A 19,389-nucleotide genomic window follows, 5' to 3' on the forward strand; every position below is an offset into this window, starting at 1 on the left:
CTAGCAACGAGAGGCAAAGGGTAAAGAGGGTAGGCTATCATAGATTCTATTCAGAAGAGATCAACACAATTCTAGACTCCCAGAAGAGGAAAAGCTAGCACTAGAGTTCACCGGCGTTTTCATGCGCCATTTCCATTGAGAACCAGAGTAGAACAGCCAGTGAACCGCAGCGTGTTCTTCCGCTGACGTCACAACATGGCCGCGAGCCACGGACCCAGTTTTCTTGCGCTGTGCAATTAAAAGTTGGATATTTGCGTAACAGTTTCTTTTCACGTAATAACAGAAATCTAACATGTTTGCCATGTTGTATAGTTTATTTAAGAAATTGCATAGAGTCATGTTTGTGTCATCAGCCCTTTAAATTTACAGACAATACGAACTAATGTAAACAATTGGCTTCAACTCGCATAAATATGAATTGGAAATGTTTAGTTCACGTTAGCTTCTGCAAACGCACAGCTCTGTTAAAAGATTGATAAACGAGGCTCAATGTCCCCAACATTGAAACCTGAAAGCTTTAGAAACTCTAACAGACCTTTACTTTTTAACAGCACTGTTTTGGGATTTTGCGGAGTTTACCTTCAACTGTCCTTTTTTTTTTCCCAACGTAATGAACTGTGTAGCCAGGAAAGTCACCGCGTTTTCTAAATGCACTCCTGAAAATTACTCATTAACTAGGGGAATTTAACATGTCAAAAATATCAAATTTATCATTAATGTACATGAAAGAAAAAGCCTTAAAAGTTATAACTTGTTTTAGTGAAAATAAGTACTAAAATGCACTAGAATGCAGGGTTTTGCGTGTTATTAATTTTTTCGGGGGACGTTGCCCCGCCCCCATCTTAGTTTAACTTTCAAAAGTTCAGGATTTTTTTTTTCTTTGCTCCACTTTCATCTCTATATCTAGTTGTAAAGATGTCCATGAACTCTCCATGTAACCAATAATCATGTTTACATCGTGGCACATTGCTGATCTGATTCTGACAACAACTTGTTTGTGTTTTCGAGTCTGGTAGGTTTGTAACAATAAATGGTGGGCTCGATCATTTTGAAATCAGTGATTGAAGGTTTCTGTCTTTAACACAGTGTACAACGTGAGCAGCAGTCAGAGCAGTTACCAACTCTATAATCTGAATCCTGACCAACAGTATGAAGTGTGGATCAGCGCCAAGACGACTGCTGGAGAGGGAAAGAGGACAACTGTCTCTTTCACCACAACTTCACCTGGTATCTCTTTCCCCTTAACAGCCTCACTTCCTATTTATACATATTTGTGAACGATGCTAGCCAGAACAAAAGCTTCAGTAGTTTTGTCAAATTTTAACTGCATTACATTAACGGTGTTTATCAGATGCTCTTATCCAGAGCAACGTCAAACATACCCAGAGCAGACTGGGGAGCAGTTAGGGATTAGATGCCTTGCTCAAGGGCACTTCAGTTATTCCTGCTGGTCCAGGGATTTGAACCAATGACTTTTTGGTCCCAAGGCTGCTTCTCTAACCATTAGGCCATGGCATCCCTCATGCAGCGTCACTTTAATTAGTCTTTCCCCTAGCAAATAGTCTGACTTTATGTTCAAGTAGTATAAATACGCAGGTGATTTTTATAGAAAATTGCGTGCACCGATTGGACGTGAAATTCGGACTATTTCTCGATAACCATCTCAAGCGACTCATTGAAATGGCAGCCAATTGCTTTGTCACCGTAAGTGAGCGAGAATTACAAATTATGAAAGAAAACACTGTTCTTAAAAGCACTAAAGATGCTACGAAGTTTGGTCTGAAACTATTCAAAGGGAAGGTGGAGTTGCAATTTATTTTATCTATTTCAAAACAAAGTATTTTTTGTGACTCCACATAGATAAGTGACACAAGTCTGCGTGTGCCTTTATTGCATTTGCATACCGCTTTTGAAGTTTGGAAGAAGTTATTTTTTTAAATGATTTTAAATAATCACCACCTGTGTATTTATACTAAAACAATTATCCACCTCCGGCTCAGTGAATATCGGTGAATAATAACCCCGACTTTGTCTCGGTTATTATTTAAATAATATTGGCTGGCTTTGAGTGGTCTATCAGATGTATTCCATTCAGCTAGCATGATCTTGAACGAGTCGAAGACGCGTTCAAGATCATGCTAGCTGAATGGAATACATCTGATAGACCATGAAAAAAGCCATTATTATTATTATTATTATGCATACACACTCTTCATGTCAGTATTCTTAAAGGCCAATGCTAGCTTACCTGTGACTCAGTGCTGTTAGCGCGGCAGTCCAGTTACCTTCTAGCTGGTGTAGTGTTGGTGCAGGCCAATGCTAGCGAAGGCCACTGCTAACGGTCAATGCCATTATTATTATCCCTCTAACTAATACCCTGTCCACACTAGGGATTTTGTACCGATACGAAACTACTTTCGTACCGCAACACCTGTCCACACTAGCAACTGCACTGGTGCTGTAGCGGTATAACTGTATTGGTACGAAACCCACAAATGTATGAGTTTCGTACCGGTACTGTAGCGCTTCGCTGTAGTGTGGACAGATGAAGCGGCTCTGTATCGATACAAATATAATGCGCAAAGTCACACACCTCAATCGATGTCTTCGCTGAATAAAATAGTGAAGAACAGAGATTCGTTTGTTTCTTTCTCAACTGCCTCGCGCGTTTTATACGATTCGACTGAATAAATGACCACCAGAAATACAGACTGTACATTGACAACAAAAAGCACACACGTCGTTTCCTCCGCCATATATTCTCGGAAGGAAGTTACTCGGTAACCACGGAAACATTTCGCGCGCACTCATTTCAACTACCGTGAAAGAAAACCGCAAACATTTCTCGCTAGTGTGGACAGATGCACTAAACTGTACCGGTATACTTTGTATCGATACAGTTATACCACTTTCGTACCGGTATAAGTGTGAACACTGCATTAGTTACTTTTAAAATCATCGTCGACACCTACACACAACGGAGCGACCTGGCAGCCAAAATTCCTTCAAAATCTTCCGCTTTTAACGAAGCAAACCTCGCAGCCATGTTTGTTTACAAATTGTCGGTCACTCGCTAGCACAGAAGTTTTTCATCTCTGACGTCTCTTTTCCAGTTTTTTGATGTCTGGTTTGTTTTTCTCTTGTAAATATGCGTGAAGAATATACAGTGAAGTTTTGGTAACCTTTCGGGTGTTTAGCGCGTCTTTACTTTTCAGTTTGTTTATTTATTTAGCGTTTAAACCTAGCACTGGATGAACCCCGTCTTCTCTCTCTCCCGGACGACAAAGAAATGATTGTGCATATGCGCAGCAGAAAAGTTTTGTCATTGGATCGTCGCATGAGCTCTGACGTGTGACGTCATGTCTTGACAGTGTGCAATATTATAACAATATTGCACGCTCATTCTCCATTGGGGAGAGTGGTGTAATACACGGAGGATAAGCGATATGATAATATTGCATGCCGTCAATAAACCCACTAGACGGGAATAGAATGCATGTTTTTATTCCATGGAAAAGTGGCCTGTATGTATAATGATCACCGATATTCACTTTGCCTTCAGCCAATAATTAATTAGTCTGATTTTGGGTAGGTTTCTTTTGTCCTTTCATTAATTTCTAAGGACATCAGTGTAACAGTAAGCTATGTCACATATGAAAAATCTCTGATTCCAGACGGATTGTTTTTCACACACAGTTGTGTATGAAGTTCTGACTAAGCATCAATCTATCTCGCGTAGTTTCCCCACTGTACTCATCTTGTTTATGTTGCTGTGACTTCTGTGTAGTGGATAGGGACTAATTTGTAATTCTCTTATGTGTTTTGCTCTTCAGATAACCTTACCCAAATAGTGCTGGGCATGATTGTAGTCGCTTTTGTCATACCTCTATTCATAATCATTTTGGTTGTGTTGTAAGTATGAAATTTATTTCTTATAGTATTTTAATATTCTATAATAAAATGAATCGCCCTGTTAAAGACACCTGGATTGTATACATGGAGCTTATTATCCCCCCATTTTTGACAATGATGGGGAACGAGGTCCTTGATACCACTGCAATATCTGAACGGCTACTTCCGTTTTTAAGGTGCTGTTCGAGGACCAAGATATCCGAAAGGTTGTCCAAAATTCCGGACCCCACCAACAGCACTTCATTTAAACAGATGAGCAATCCAGGCAGAGTGAATGTGAGTCTATTAAAAGTATTGTGTGTATTTCACTAAACTGGGATGCACGTCTTGTATGACTGTGCTAACTCATTTGAATCAGCTGACAAAGAAATTGGCAATTATCTGATGAATCATCAGGGCTTTCCACTAAGGCTGGGCATACACTGTGCGATTTTTGGCCCGATTTTGACACGATTTTCACTCGTGCGACTATTTTGGAGGATCGGGCCGATTTTTGGCTCAATCGTGCGTCTCGGATCGTGTAGTATACATGGAGTAACGACAAGCGATTAACACCTCACGACCTCCTCCCGATCGATCGGATGAAAATCAAACATGTTTGAAATCCTGGTCGCCCCTCGTGAGGCTGTCGCACTGTTGAAGCAGTGTCACGAGCCGATTTACCTCAACCTGTCACACTGCACATGCGCGAACACAGATACGGAAGAGAAAACAAACACTGAGCAGCACTTCCGGTCTCCTCCACGTTTAGAGATGGGATTTATGGCTCTTTGATGGGATCCGCATCTTTGTGATCCGTTCTCTGAAAAGAGCCGTTCAAAAGACTGGCTCATTTGGCTCTTTTTTAAAATATTTATTCAGTTTTAAGAAGACAGCGTCTAAAGAAGCCAGATCCCTCTGCTTAGACAGTGACATCAATATTTCTGGACATACCTTTTATATAAAGCAACGTAGACTTACATTATTGTAACCCCTAAACGCTCATAAATAACCATTAAAAACAATGAGGGCTTCAATGAATGTCCATGCAGAACGGCTTTTCTGTAAAAAAAAAAAAAAAAGAACCCCCTCAAGAACATAGTTATCAAGAACGCAAGAATATTTTATAGAAAAACACTTGTTTTACAAAAATATTTAAGTCTGAGATACAAAACAGATAAATAAATAAAATACACAAAAATGGAACAAACAAAATGACGATAGAATAAATTAAATGAACGTCCGTGCAAAGTAATTTTCCCACAATATTATCATTAATATCACACAGCAACATTATAAACCATCTGAAACACAGTACAGAAAAAGAACGACAGAAGGAACGGCTCCCCCAGCTCGAGACTCGGTTCTCATCGTTCATGCCTAGGAGCCGTTCAAAAGAATCGGTTCGTTCGCGAACATCACAACACTATTCACGTTGCAGTTCCGGATACAAGAATCTGGAAGTATGGAAGTACAGTGCGAGCAGTCCGATCGCATCCGAGCATCGGATCGTATAGTGTGAGAACAGGAATCGTAAGCTGCGTGCTGTTTACCCCTGCGATTCACTCGTACAGTGTGAGCAGCAGCTAAATACAGCGATTGAAAAAATCGCACAGTGTCTGCCCAGCCTAAGGCTCATACTAGCCAGCTATGACAAATAAGTAGCCAGCCGGGGAGGGGAGGAGTGGTCGTAAACACAAACTCCTGCGCATGCAGTTCCCAGGATTAAATGTATTTTCCACAGACCATTTTTATTTATTCACTTTACTCAAATACAAAGTAAAATGGCAGTAAATCTTTCTTTTCTTGCGTTCAACTGACAGACTGAGGTTGCAGGTCATTATAACCTGTTTAACAGTCAGAGCGACAAAAATATAACCTGTGGACCTGGCTACTGTTGCCCTGTCTTGGAGTGCAGTGGAGCTGCATGGTTCCTCTTCTGGTACTATAAAACAAACGTGTCTAATTCATGTAGCAAATGATTGGAATTTACTAAATCACATACTGCAGCAGTAACAGTGTAACACATGTAGGGCTATGTTAATTATGGTAGAAGTGCTACCATTGAAATAATCTGAAGAAAAAGAAATTGGCAACAATGTCCCTTTTGGGATGAATAAATTAATCTGAATCTTAATACTATTCTGAAGCACTTCAACTGACCACCACTTCTCTTTAAGAAGCCTTCCAGAGTCTGCTGATTTAAGTTTTCTTTTAGGTGGCATCTTTCCCACACCTATGGGCAGGAATAAACAATGAACATAAACATTCAAAGCAGGAAAACATTATTCAAAAACCGTTCATGTTGTTATTATTAGCCTAAGTATGCCTGCATAATAGACAAGCTATATTAATTTATCAGACATTTGCTCTATTATTCAGGGATGAGAGTTTTCCGCTTTTCGGAGGATTTCTGCTTTTTCTGAGTAAAAATCAACCTTTTTATATTATGCCAAATCCGTTGAGGTTTTTTTTTTTTTCTCATTTATTGAGGGGGGTTGGGGTATGTTCCTTCGTGATACTCAAGCGTAATTCATTCCTACGACGATGTTACATGTTTACATTTTCGCCATCTTTAGTCTTGCTAAGTCTCGCGGTAGAATACGTGTTATCTACAATGTAATTGGCCAAAACATCGCTGGCGAGAGCATGATAGCCAATCATAACAGTTCTTACAAGAGTGTGGGAGAGAACAAAAGCCAATCATAACAGTTCTTACAAAAGTACCCACATCCGTTCTATTTTATCGAAACTTGCACATGTTCATCGTTGCTGCGCTTCAAAAATATGTTTCTCTTTCGTATCGGCTTTTTTACTCAAAATGCCGAATACAATTGACAAGCGAGACGAAGCGAAGGTACGTGAAATCGATGCTGGTCTAAAAAACAGAGAGAGGACTGACGAGCTTTTGTCTTTGGCCAAAAAGCTGAAGAAGTCCTTGAAATGATCAAATGAAAATGAGAAGTGACTGTGAACTATAAATAATTGTATAAAGTGTACATAGACATTATCCCATAAACTTAGCATTCGTTTGATTTAATACATTGAACATGCATTATGATAGTCAGTAAATCTGAATTAATGCTGACAGTTTTGAAAACTTAAATATTTCAAAAGACTTTTTGAAGAAATCATATGCAACTAATGAGGACGTGGGGAGAAAAGGTCAGTCACCCTAAAATTTTATTTAATATGAACATTTTGATAATTAATAAAACTTAAGTTTAATGTGAATTCAGTGTCGTTTTTGTTGATCATGAATTATAACCATACCCTTGAATGTAGAATGTGATTTTATCTTGAATTCAAACAATACTTCTATTGATTTGAAACATATTTTCATGTAAATATATAAAAAAGACAACAGATATATATATATATATATATATATATATATATATATATATATATATATATATATATATATAAATTTATTTATTTTTTTTAATCTACTACAGCTCAGATTGCAGGACAAGTGGTTTGTAAGGCCTTATTTTTCAAAATTTTCCGGGGGGGGCATCTTGAAGTTGGCTTCGGGCGCCATCTTGTTTTCTGCTTTTTTGATGACCACCCACTCTCATCCCTGATTATTATTACTACAACATATTGCATCTTTTTTTATTTATTAGTGTATGCCAGACACTAATGCACCAATGAAAACTGTGATTTGCGCACCGAAAATAATCAGTAATAGGCTATACAAGCTCACATATTGCATCATGAGGTGTTCCTGGCTTGTAAATCTCTTATTTTCGGTGCATGACACATTCACGCAACTGAGCATGCTATGAATTAACAACAACGGTCTGCAGTGGGGCTACACAAACACTCAGCGAACATTTCTCCATTTGTGTATGAAAATACACTCCAACCACTCAGTTTGGTTTCATTTACAACCAATGGTGTCTTTTGATGCCAGCACGTAATTGAACGAGAGAAGACTGGTTTACCGGAGACAAAATAAGCGCCATCTCTGCTTCTGTTCCCTCCGATGTCACCTCCGACGGCCCCGACACACTACCGCCTCCGCTGAGTGCGCGCGCACACACCGTATGTCGGGGCCGCAGATGAGTTACTTTCCCTTGATCAGCGAAGTCTGCGGGGAATTTGTGGTTATTATCGGTACAAACAGCGCGAATCACAACTTAAATGAGTGCGGTTCAGTTTGACATTATTGTCAGTCCGTTAGATAAACATTTTAATTTTATTAAAATCGAAAATTAATATTTAGAGCCTGTGGGCTACAAAAATAATAGTCATTAAAGTAGCCGGCTGGACTTAATTGTGTAGTCGGCTGTATGGCCGGCAGCCGGCGCTTGTGGAAAGCCCTGAATCATGTATGCAATATGGCCAAAAGTTTGTTCACACCTGATCTGGACTCCCATGTGTGAGCTGCCACAAAGTTAGAAGTGCACAATTGTATAGGATGGTTTTGTGTGCTGGAGCATTACAATTTCCCTTCACGGGAACTAAGGGGTCCAAACCTGTTCCAGTGTGACAATGCCCCTGTGCACAAAGCGAGCTCCATGGTTTGTCAAAGCTGGAGTGAAAGTACTCGAGTGATTTGCACAGAGCCCCGACATCAACCCCACTGAACACCTTTGGGATAAACTGGAACACCGACTGCACCCCAGGCCTCCCTGCCTGATACCAGTGGGCGACTTCACTAATGCTCTTACGGCTGAATGAGCACAAATCCCCACAGCCACGTTAAAAAAATCTAATGGAAAGCCTTCCCAGAAGAGTGGAGGTTATTATGAGGTTATTATAACAGCAAAGGGGGACTAAATTTGGAATGAGATGTTCAACAGATGCAAGAGTATCATGGTCAGGTGTCTCTAAACCTTTTGCCATATGGTGTAAGACATGTTCGAGTAGGGAATGTGATCAAATATGTAGTGATTCTTCTAGAGCATGAAAGGGACTGATAAATGATAAAATGAGGTAGTTAATGATTTTAAGGGTCTAGTCGCATATTTTGGTTGCCTGGAAACCGACTAGCTAACATTTAACCCCAAAATATATGCATTAATGCTGAGTGAAAATACTCAAACTTCCAGAGAGGGAAAGAGTCTGTGTAGCGACAGTCCTCATTCTCTCTCCTGATAGCATGTTTTATAGCTGTGTCTTTATTTTCTCTACGGTCAGAATTTTACGACAGGTTCCACGTCTTGTAGATTCTAAAAAAAAAAAAAAAGTCTTTCACCTGGACAATTGAATTTATTATACATACAAAACACCTGGAACATGCTATGTTTAAAGTGCCATTCCACCATTGGATGTATTCTTTGGCATAAAATACAATATATTTTATGACATGACTAGACAGAGAAATCTTTTAGCTTCAAAATGATATCAAACATAATTTGACAACGACAAGTATATTAATTTTGCGACCAAAGTCACCTACCCTTTTAATTTCCGCGCGGTAGTGAAACGTGATGTCATCGGCAGGTTCCCCTTCTTGTGTACCACGTCACGTGTGACGTGGCACAGATTATCAGCAATGGCGGATAGAACGCGATTTCCACTTGTCGATTCCTGTGCCGATATTCACCATCGACCGTCTCCTTTGGGCATCACTTGCTATTTTCCTTCGCTTCTTTTCCGAAGCTGACAATCGCGTTCTATCCGCCATTGCTGATAATCTTTGCCGGTACACAAGAAGGGGAACCTGCCGATGACATCACGTTTCACTACCGCGCGGAAATTAAAAGGGTAGGTGACTTTGGTCGCAAAATTAATATACTTGTCGTTGTCAAATTATGTTTGATATATCATTTTGAAGCTAAAAGATTTCTCTGTCTAGTCATGTTGTCATAAAATATATTGTATTTTATGCCAAAAAAAATACATCCAATGGTGGAATGGCACTTTAAGCAAACATGTAGTGTAAAAGTCAACATTTCTTTCGCTGTCTTTTTTTTTTTTTTTTTTCCCCCCTATAGTTGTTGGACTGGAAAATCTCTGAAGCCTAATATCTAACCATTACATCCCCTAAACCAACTTGTCCGCCAGGAAATAAATAACTGATAGCACAGACATGCAATCTTGTCCTGGATTCTCAAGTTAAGAATTTGTTCATGCCCCATTGTAGTGGAAATTTTTGTTTAAAAAAACCCCCCGACATTATTGCTGATGCAATCTTTCTGAATAGTATTTCAATTCCAGTCTCTTAGAAGTAACTTTGGACCAAATCGGTACATTCCTGAAATTAAATATTTAATAGATTTAGTAAATCAGCTGTAAACACATTCCCTACTTTCATAAGCGTATTCACTATACTGCAAAAAGAGATTTTAGCAGGTGAAAATATCTTGAATCTACTGCAGTCATTTCTCTTCGTATTGTATTAGTATTTCCCATTATAAGACTACAGTCAACCAAATATATGCTTATTAAACCCATTTCTAGACTTTTTTTTTTTTTACTGAGCTCAAGCTGTAAGTATTCTTACACAATTTTTAAGCATTTAAGCAGATAATTTAAACCTCTCCTAGAAGGAAGCAACAATTATTTACTAATAGGTTAAGAAAATCTAAAGCTTGAAATGAGTCAACGCATCTAAAACAGGCTGAATAATATATTTGATTTATGATCATTTCATAATAAGTATTAGAAAAATGTGCCCATGAAGTAAAACTTGAGATTTTTAACGAGCCAAGATGCTGTTTGATGATTGCAGTGTGGTGAATAAGCCGATATTAAAGAAGTGAATGTGTTTACAGCTGATTTACGCAATCTATGAAGTTAAATTCATTTACTTTTTGCATCGTAGGTGCAAACATATATCTTTATTTTGTCATAATATGGTCATAAATATTTAGTCTTTCTTTTCATTTGGATAATCATAATATTTAATTTGCGTACCTCAGAAGTTTAACCAACATTTACTCACTGCATTTTCAAACACTACTTCATTACATTTCTCTGTAAACATATGTTTGTAGTTATAACATGAACAGGGATGAGTTTTCCGCTTTTCGGCGGATTTCCGCTTTTTCTGAGCGAAAATCAATATTATGCCAAATCCATTGATGTTTTTTTCCATTGAGGGGGGTTGGGGTATATTCCTTCGTGATACTCAAGCGTACGACGATGTTACATGTTTACATTTTCGCCATCTTTAGTCTCGCTAAAGGCCAATTTATGCTGACAACCCAGTCCTTGCAGATGGCATTGCAGATAGCGTCTGCGTAGGCCCCCCACCTTCGCAGACGCTCTGCGCGCACCTCCCAAAAATTGTGACCATCGCAAAAGCCTCGCAGACAGCGTCGCAGACAAGAGGGCTCTGATTGGTCCACTCTACATCCACTGTACACGCACTTCCGCTTCCCTACTTTCCCGGTTTGTTTTGTTTTCACGACCGCCATTTTTAAAAACACGAGCGAAGATGGAGCAGCACGAAGAGCGGTTGATCGAGGAAGTGAGGAAGTACGTACATCTATACGACTCCAGTTCTAGTCATTATAAGTAACCGGAGGATAAACACTCCACTAACCACACCCACCAACTACTCCTAGCGATTTCGCGACTTCGCGCCCCCTTGCGTTGTGGCGGTGAATAACATCGCGCACGCCTATTACTCCCCGCTCAACGATAAATTACAACTGTCTGCGAAAAGCTATCTGCGAAAGCCTTGTTGCAAGAGCATGCAGAGGCCTTAAGTCTCGCGGTAGAATACGTGTTATCTACAATGTAATTGGCCAAAACATCGCTGGCGAGAGCATGATGGCCAATCATAACAGTTCTTACAAGAGTGTGGGAGAGAACAAAAGCCAATCATAACAGTTCTTACAAAAGTACCCGCATCCGTTCTATTTTATCGAAACTTGCACATGTTCATCATTGCTGCGCTTCAAAAATACGTTTCTCTTTCGTATCGGCTTTTTTACTCAAAATGCCGAATACAATTGACAAGCGAGACGAAGCGAAGGTACGTGAAATCGATGCTGGTCTAAAAAACAGAGAGAGGACTGACGAGCTTTTGCCTTTGGCCAAAAGGCTGAAGAAGTCGAAATTATTAAATGAAAATGAGAAGTGACTGTGAACTATAAATAATTGTATAAAGTGTACGTAGACATTATCCCATAAACTTAGCATTCGTTTGATTTAATACATTGAACATGTATATGATAGTCAGTAAATCTGAATTAATGCTGACAGTTTTGAAAACTTAAATATTTCAAAAGACTTTGAAATCATATGCAACTAATGAGGACATAGGGTGACTGACCTTTTCTCCCTAAGAAATTTTATTTAATATATGAACATTTTGATAATTAATAAAACTTGCGTTTAATGTGAATTTAGTTTGTCATTTTTGTTGATCATAAATTATAACCATACCCTTGAATGTAGAATGTGATTTTATTTTGAATTCAAACAATACTCCTATTGATTTGAAACATATTTTCATGTAAATATATAAAGACAACAGATTTTTTTTTTTTTTATCTACTACAGCTCAGATTGCAGGAAAAGTGGTTTGTAAGGCCTTATTTTTCAAAATTTTCCTGGGGGGGGTATCCCTCCCAGACCCCCGGCTTCGGGCGCCATCTTGTTTTCTGCTTTTTTGGTGACCACCCACTCTCATCCCTGCATGAATTTTTAGCATCGGAGAGCTTCAAGGAGTTGTACAGTATGTTTCTGACAAGCCCAAAGTATTTTTTTTTAAATTAAACAGATATGACCTTAAGAATGAGATCGACCACCTTTCACTGTAATTTATCTGCTGCTACATACACGCTGTATTTATGAAGGCAGTTCGTATCAGAGTTATTGTCCTATTAGCTTTCATTTGAGAAATAAACAATAAATGTTTTTCAGTAAATGTTTTTCGATGTAACTAAAGTAACCACAATCAGTATTTGATTTGAAGAAGTCTTTATTTTATGAATTTTCTTTGTTACTTCACACCTCAATTTAATTTGAGTTTGTACTTGAGTGAATAATTTGAAACTGTACTTCAGCTTTTGCCAGAGTCCTTATTTAAAAGAGGAAATTGGCTCATTTTACCAACTCTGCTTTTAAATAAAGTTCCTTTAAGTAGCTTTGTTTTTCAGCAACTTCCAGTGCATCCCAACTAACATTGTGTGCGCGTGTGTGTTACAGTTCTGGCAGTCATTGCCTCCTCCTTCAAACCCCATGGAGAATAGTCTAATCATCTCTCAGGTGGAAGTAGTTCCTGAGCCAGAAGTTAATCAGGAACCCGAGGTGGAGCAGCCAGAGGAGCTCAGAGAAGACGGACAGAGCAGAGGAAAAGAGCTGCAAGGATATGGGGGGTTGGAGCGGAACAATTCCATACTACGTCAGCAGAAAGAATACAGCCAGATGATTGACAGCAGTGATGAGGAGGCCAATGAAGATGAGGAGTGGAACGAGCAGTCCTTTCCTTCTGACTATGAGAAACATTTCTTGCCCTGCACTGTGGATCAGTGATTCTTCTTTTGCATCTGGGATGGAGATTATGACCTGTTATAACTTTTTTGCTGTAGATTTAAAAAGTCATGGTCGCACTTTTGGGTTGTCTTGAACATTTAATACAGTCCAAAATGTTTTGTGACCAGCATCAGGATAATCAGCCATGATCATGATGGCAGCTGACTCAGGAATCATTAAAGGAGAGATGCAGGACCTTTTTTTTTTTTTTTTTTTTTTTTTTTTAAATACATTTCTAGTATCTCCATCCTTGACTCTTGTATGCTGCATAAATGGGAATTAAAATATATTTTTGAGAGTTAAAATCAACCGCAAAGTTGGCATTCGAGCTGAGCCAGCCAGCCCTGAGTGTGTGACGTCACAGCAGGAACCGGTTTTAAGGTTGAGACCTTTGACAGCAATAGACCAAAGTCATATAAATAAAAATTTATGTTGAAAGTAAGAAATAGCATTACCGACTTGCTCAACTAAGACTGATATGACTTCATTGATTGTGGGTTGACTCTTATTAAAACAGGATAGGTGTTATAACTTCTGCAACGTACATGCATGCATTTTCACTGATTAAAACGTAAAAGGCTAATTAAATAATCAGATGAACTGAGACAATCACATTCTGAAGCGAATTAAATAATCTTATACCGGTAACTTAACACACAATACAAGTTACATGTATTAATCTAAATGCAGGTAAACATGTTGTTTTGTATCCAAATGAGAGTCGCATCTTACCCGTCTGTGTTCTCACTTCTTGAAGGCCGATGTTGTGGCCGATTGCTTTGAAACAATCTGACTTTCAGTTGTTCGTTCAGTTCTCTGTTCATTCGCTTCTTTTACGTAAGGGGGAGATATTGCTGCTGAGGCGAGCATATCCAGCGGAGAAATCAAACAGCTGGTCCACTCATTCTCCATTTTCTCCATACAGAGTACTCCGCCATTACTGCTCAGCTCAGGCAATTACTAAAACCCGGGACGGGATGTCACCAGTTTTAGCAACAACCGTGGGGAGGTAGCTGCCTGAGCGATATGTCATGTCCTGTTCCATCCCAGGTTTTAGCAACAACCCTTGGCAAATGAACTTTCCTTTAAAAATAAATTACTAAAATAAATATTCTTTTTCTTGTAGTTTTCTTTTCCTTTAATTGTTGGTACTGCATCCTCTTTCAATACGAGCCTATAGCCAACGCTCCTCAACAGACGAGTCCTCAGTAAAATGTGCAGAGAAGAGACCACTTTGTAAGTGCCCAGTGTGCCTGTGAACTTCTCACAAAATGCATCCAAATCTTTGCAGTTTGAACATTCTTGGGCCATGAATGCAACATAAATCCACCTTCTGTCGTGTTGCTGCACCCTCCAGCAACACATCTATGTGGCATGGTGATAAAATGGCTCAAAATGGAGGATCAGAGTCGCAGTCAGCTCTGTGTTTTAGTATAGTGGAAATGGCGATGAGACTGATAAACTTCCTGCTGTGACTTTGCGGACGTCAAGGTCATTCACTCGGACCGCTACCTACATGAATCACTTTAATCATAACAATAAATCTGCTATAGTAATTTTTAATGCTTAAAACTATTCCTGTGCCATTCTTGAGGTCTCAATGCATTTATAAACAAAAAGTGAGGCTATGGTTCTGCATATATGCTTTAATGTGCCATTTAGGTTTTAAAGGAACCTGCAAAGCTGACAATACATATGCATACCTTCTTCCAAATTGTTTATAGCCTTGCACGTCAGTCGACTCTGTTTATTGGAAGAAGGTATGCGTATGTACAGTGGTGCTTGAAAGTTTGTGAACCCTTTAGAATTTTCTATATTTCTGCATAAATATGACCTAAAACATCATCAGATTTTCACGCAAGTCCTAAAAGTAGATAAAGAGAACCCAGTTAAACAAATGAGACAAATATTATACTTGGTCATTTATTTATTGAGGAAAATGATCCAATATTACATATCTGTGAGTGGCAAAAGTATGTAAACCTCTAGGATTAGCAGTTAATTTGAAGGTGAAATTCGAGTCAGGTGTTCCCAATCAGTGGGATGACAATCAGGTGCGAGTGGGCACCCTGTTTTATTTAAAGAACAGGGATCTATCAAAGTCTGATCTTCACAACACATGTTTGTGGAAGTGTATCATGACACGAACAAAGGAGATTTCTGAGGACCTCAGAAAAAGCGTTGTTGATGCTTATCAAGCTGGAAAAGGTTACAAAACCATCTCTAAAGAGTTTGGACTCCACCAATCCACAGTCAGACAGATTGTGTACAAATGGAGGAAATTCAAGACCATTGTTACCCTCCCCAGGAGTGGTCAACCAACAAAGATCACTCCAAGAGCAAGGCATGTAATAGTCGGCGAGGTCACAAAGGACCCCAGGGTAACTTCTAAGCAACTGAAGGCCTCTCTCACATTGATTAATGTTAATGTTCATGAGTCCGCCATCAGGAGAACACTGAACAACAATGGTGTGCACGGCAGGATTGCAAGGAGAAAGCCACTGCTCTCCAAGAAGAACATTGCTGCTCGTCTGCAGTTTGTTAAAGATCACGTGGACAAGCCAGAAAGCTATTGGAAAAATGTTTTGTGAACGGATGAGATCAAAATAGAACTTTTTGGTTTAAATGAGAAGCGTTACGTTTGGAGAAAGGAAAACACTGCATTCCAGCATAAGAACCTTATCCCATCTGTGAAACATGGTGGTGGTAGTATCATGGTTTGGGCCTGTTTTACTGCATCTGGGCCAGGACGGCTTGCCATCATTGATGGAACAATGAATTCTGAATTATACCAGCAAATTCTAAAGGAAAATGTCAGGACAGCTGTGGTTTTACATCACTTTATTGATGCCTGCAAGTTGTGTGTAAAAAAAAAAAACATCCAGACCAAAATAGTAGATTAGGAGTGCTTTGTGGACCACTCCATCACCAGCTAACAAGGGAATGTTTGTGTAACTTTTTAGCTTGGATACTTCTCTACTTCTGAAGGGACGTTTACAGCAATTGAATCTTTATCAGTAAGGACAGACTGACTTTCAAAACCATGACTTGAGCTTTATGTCCAGATTGTGATTGAAACTTTTGCTAAATTTAAAGGCTGCATAATAGTTTCATTTGTATTTTAACCTTTTTTTTTTTTTTACAAATCATTGTGTTTTTTAAAATAAAATTAAGTGTCATACATTTTCTAAGACTTTGTGGAAATAGTAATTTTTATTTATTTATTTCATCTCATCTCATTATCTGTAGCCGCTTTATCCTGTTCTACAGGGTCGCAGGCAAGCTGGAGCCTATCCCAGCTGACTACGGGCGAAAGGCGGGGTACACCCTGGACAAGTCGCCAGGTCATCACAGGGCTGACACATAGACACAGACAACCATTCACACTCGCATTCACACCTACGGTCAATTTAGAGTCACCAGTTAACCTAACCTGCATGTCTTTGGACTGTGGGGGAAACCGGAGCACCCGGAGGAAACCCACGCGGACACGGGGAGAACATGCAAACTCCGCACAGAAAGGTCCTCGCCGGCCACGGGGCTCGAACCCAGGACCTTCTTGCTGTGAGGTGACAGCGCTAACCACTACACCACCGTGCCGCCCCTATTTATTTATTTATTTGGTTTATTTTCTAATGAAAAATTCCTAATGAAATTTTCTACGGCCTTTGATCTGTTAAATCAAACCAGGAACATAAGCATTAGTGGGGTTTTTTTGGGGGGGTCCCCCCCCACATTTTAAGCAAATTACAGTGAGAAACTTTAATAAACTAGATCATGAATATTCCACAGCAGGATCTCATGATAAAAACCGCACCAGCTAAACACACTGGCCCTGTTGGGCGTACAGGCACAAATCCTCAAAAGGGCTTAAGTTTTACAGATTCCCCTACCTGAGGTCTATCTGCTGTACTCAGGTCTCTTGCAAAAGAGATCCTGATTTCAATTAAATTACCTGATTAAATAAAAGTTGCATATAAATGAGGGAATATCTTGGAGGAAAGTTCATCCCTCCAGTACAGTTCCACAGACTTGGCAAGGAGCACTGAAGATATTCTGGAGACTCGTGGTGGCCTCACTACTTGGACACTTCATTACGTCTCACCCAAACCAAGTGAGGGATAGAGAAACAGGTTCCATCCATCCGGTCACGTTTTCGTTTCCGGCCCATGTATCTTTAAAACTACTGAAGATATATTCATGAAACTTTGTATACATATCAGGCAACATGTGAACTGGTGCCTTTTCCTATTTTGGATTTTTGAAAAATATATATATATATATATATATATTTTTTTTTTTTTTTATCATTTTTACACAAAAAAATAGATTTTGACTTAGTTTCTAAGAGCAATGTTTGTTTCCGGAGCATATATCCAAAACTATTCATGATACGGATTTGAAACTTGGTATACATGTTAACAAGGTGATGTAGATGTGCCTTTTCATACTAAGAAATTTGAGAAATTTTCATTTTTCATGTTTCCTTGGAAACAATTTCAGACTTAGTGTCTCAGGTTAGTCTTAGGGGTAGGTTTTGTTTCTGGAGCAGAACTTGAAAACTATGAGTGGTATGGTCTTGAAAGTTGGTATGTGTTGATTATATAATGTATATGTGCTTTTTGATACTAAGAAATGTGAGAAATTTTAATTTTTAGCTCACCTGGACCAAAGGTCCAGTGGACTTATGCCATGGGCTGCTGAGGTCAGTGTAAAGAGGTAGGGTTGGTTTCCTGCAGCAGAACTTGAAAAATGTGACAAATAATATCTTGAAACTTGGCATATAGTTGTTATATCGGGCGGGGGATATAGATGACTCTGTCTTCTTGTTACACTGAGTTTTAAAATGTATTTTGGGCAACAAGAAAACAGTGATATATGCAAGTGTAAACAACCACAAAGATACATTCACTCAAACCACTTGCCAAGGCGGTCTGGGATGCATTTGACCACATATCTTTTGGAGTAAAAACACTTATGTGTCCTGATTCATCCACGCCAAGGACATATCAAGAAATGCGATGCAGGTAGTAACAAAATTCGGACACCTTGGAGACATGCGATAGACGCCGGTGTAAACAGCAATGTGTTTTAGCTGTCCACTTGTAATCCGATCACCCAATATGCATTTTAAAACCAAGCGTAAACAGGGCCATAGACAGACCAGAACACATGTTGTAACACTAGGGACAAGGCATGCACACATTCTTTCACACATAAGGCAATTTTTCTTTGCTAATCTGCCTACCTGCATGTTTTGGGACAATGGGAGGAAACTCACATAAGCATGGACAGTAACTTGAGCTCTGGCTCAAACCCAGGACCCTGAATCAGTGAGACAGCAATGTTGCCCAGATTAAAAATATTTTTAATTACATTTCTAGAATTGGGCAGCACGGTGGTGTAGTGGTTAGCGCTGTCGCCTCACAGCAAGAAGGTCCTGGGTTCGAGCCCCGGGGCCGGCGAGGGCCTTTCTGTGTGGAGTTTGCATGTTCTCCCCGTGTCCGCGTGGGTTTCCTCCGGGTGCTCCGGTTTCCCCCACAGTCCAAAGACATGCAGGTTAGGTTAACTGGTGACTCTAAATTGACCGTAGGTGTGAATGTGAGTGTGAATGGTTGTCTGTGTCTATGTGTCAGCCCTGTGATGACCTGGCGACTTGTCCAGGGTGTACCCCGCCTTTCGCCCGTAGTCAGCTGGGATAGGCTCCAGCTTGCCTGCGACCCTGTAGAAGGATAAAGCGGCTAGAGATGATGAGATGAGATGAGATTTCTAGAATTTACATTCTGGATTTCTGGTGCTCAAATTCAGATTTCACAAAGACATGCAGATGAAAATTCCGCTTCTGTGGAGTTCAGACATTGAAGTTAAGATGAATGGTTTTGAGAACTAGAATCTCAGCAACTATTAGTATAATAGACATACACTTGTGTTCAAAATAATAGCAGTCCAACACGACTAACCAGATCAATCACTGTTTTTGGTGGAAATTATATTACTACATGGCAAATAATTTACCAGTAGGTGTAGTAGAATCATAGAAAACCAACAGACCCAACA

The 19,389-nt window shown here is 39.5% G+C and overlaps 1 protein-coding gene across 7 annotated transcripts in view; it reads left to right on the plus strand.

Moving 5' to 3' along the window:
* Window positions 1-14,441, plus strand: part of il12rb2l (interleukin 12 receptor, beta 2a, like) — a 65,160-nt gene extending 50,719 nt beyond the window's left edge. For all 7 annotated transcript variants that reach the window (XM_060901648.1, XM_060901649.1, XM_060901652.1 and 4 more), the window contains 4 exons: window positions 1,087-1,227; window positions 3,834-3,912; window positions 4,089-4,188; window positions 13,006-14,441. In XM_060901648.1, coding sequence (XP_060757631.1) covers window positions 1,087-1,227; window positions 3,834-3,912; window positions 4,089-4,188; window positions 13,006-13,332 — 647 coding nt within the window. In that variant the 3' untranslated portion in view covers window positions 13,333-14,441. The remainder of the gene's footprint in view (window positions 1-1,086; window positions 1,228-3,833; window positions 3,913-4,088; window positions 4,189-13,005) is intronic.
* The last annotated feature ends 4,948 nt before the right edge of the window (window positions 14,442-19,389 follow it).

This window comes from Neoarius graeffei, chromosome 20 (genome assembly GCF_027579695.1).
Source record: "Neoarius graeffei isolate fNeoGra1 chromosome 20, fNeoGra1.pri, whole genome shotgun sequence".
Taxonomy (NCBI): Eukaryota; Metazoa; Chordata; class Actinopteri; order Siluriformes; family Ariidae; genus Neoarius; species Neoarius graeffei.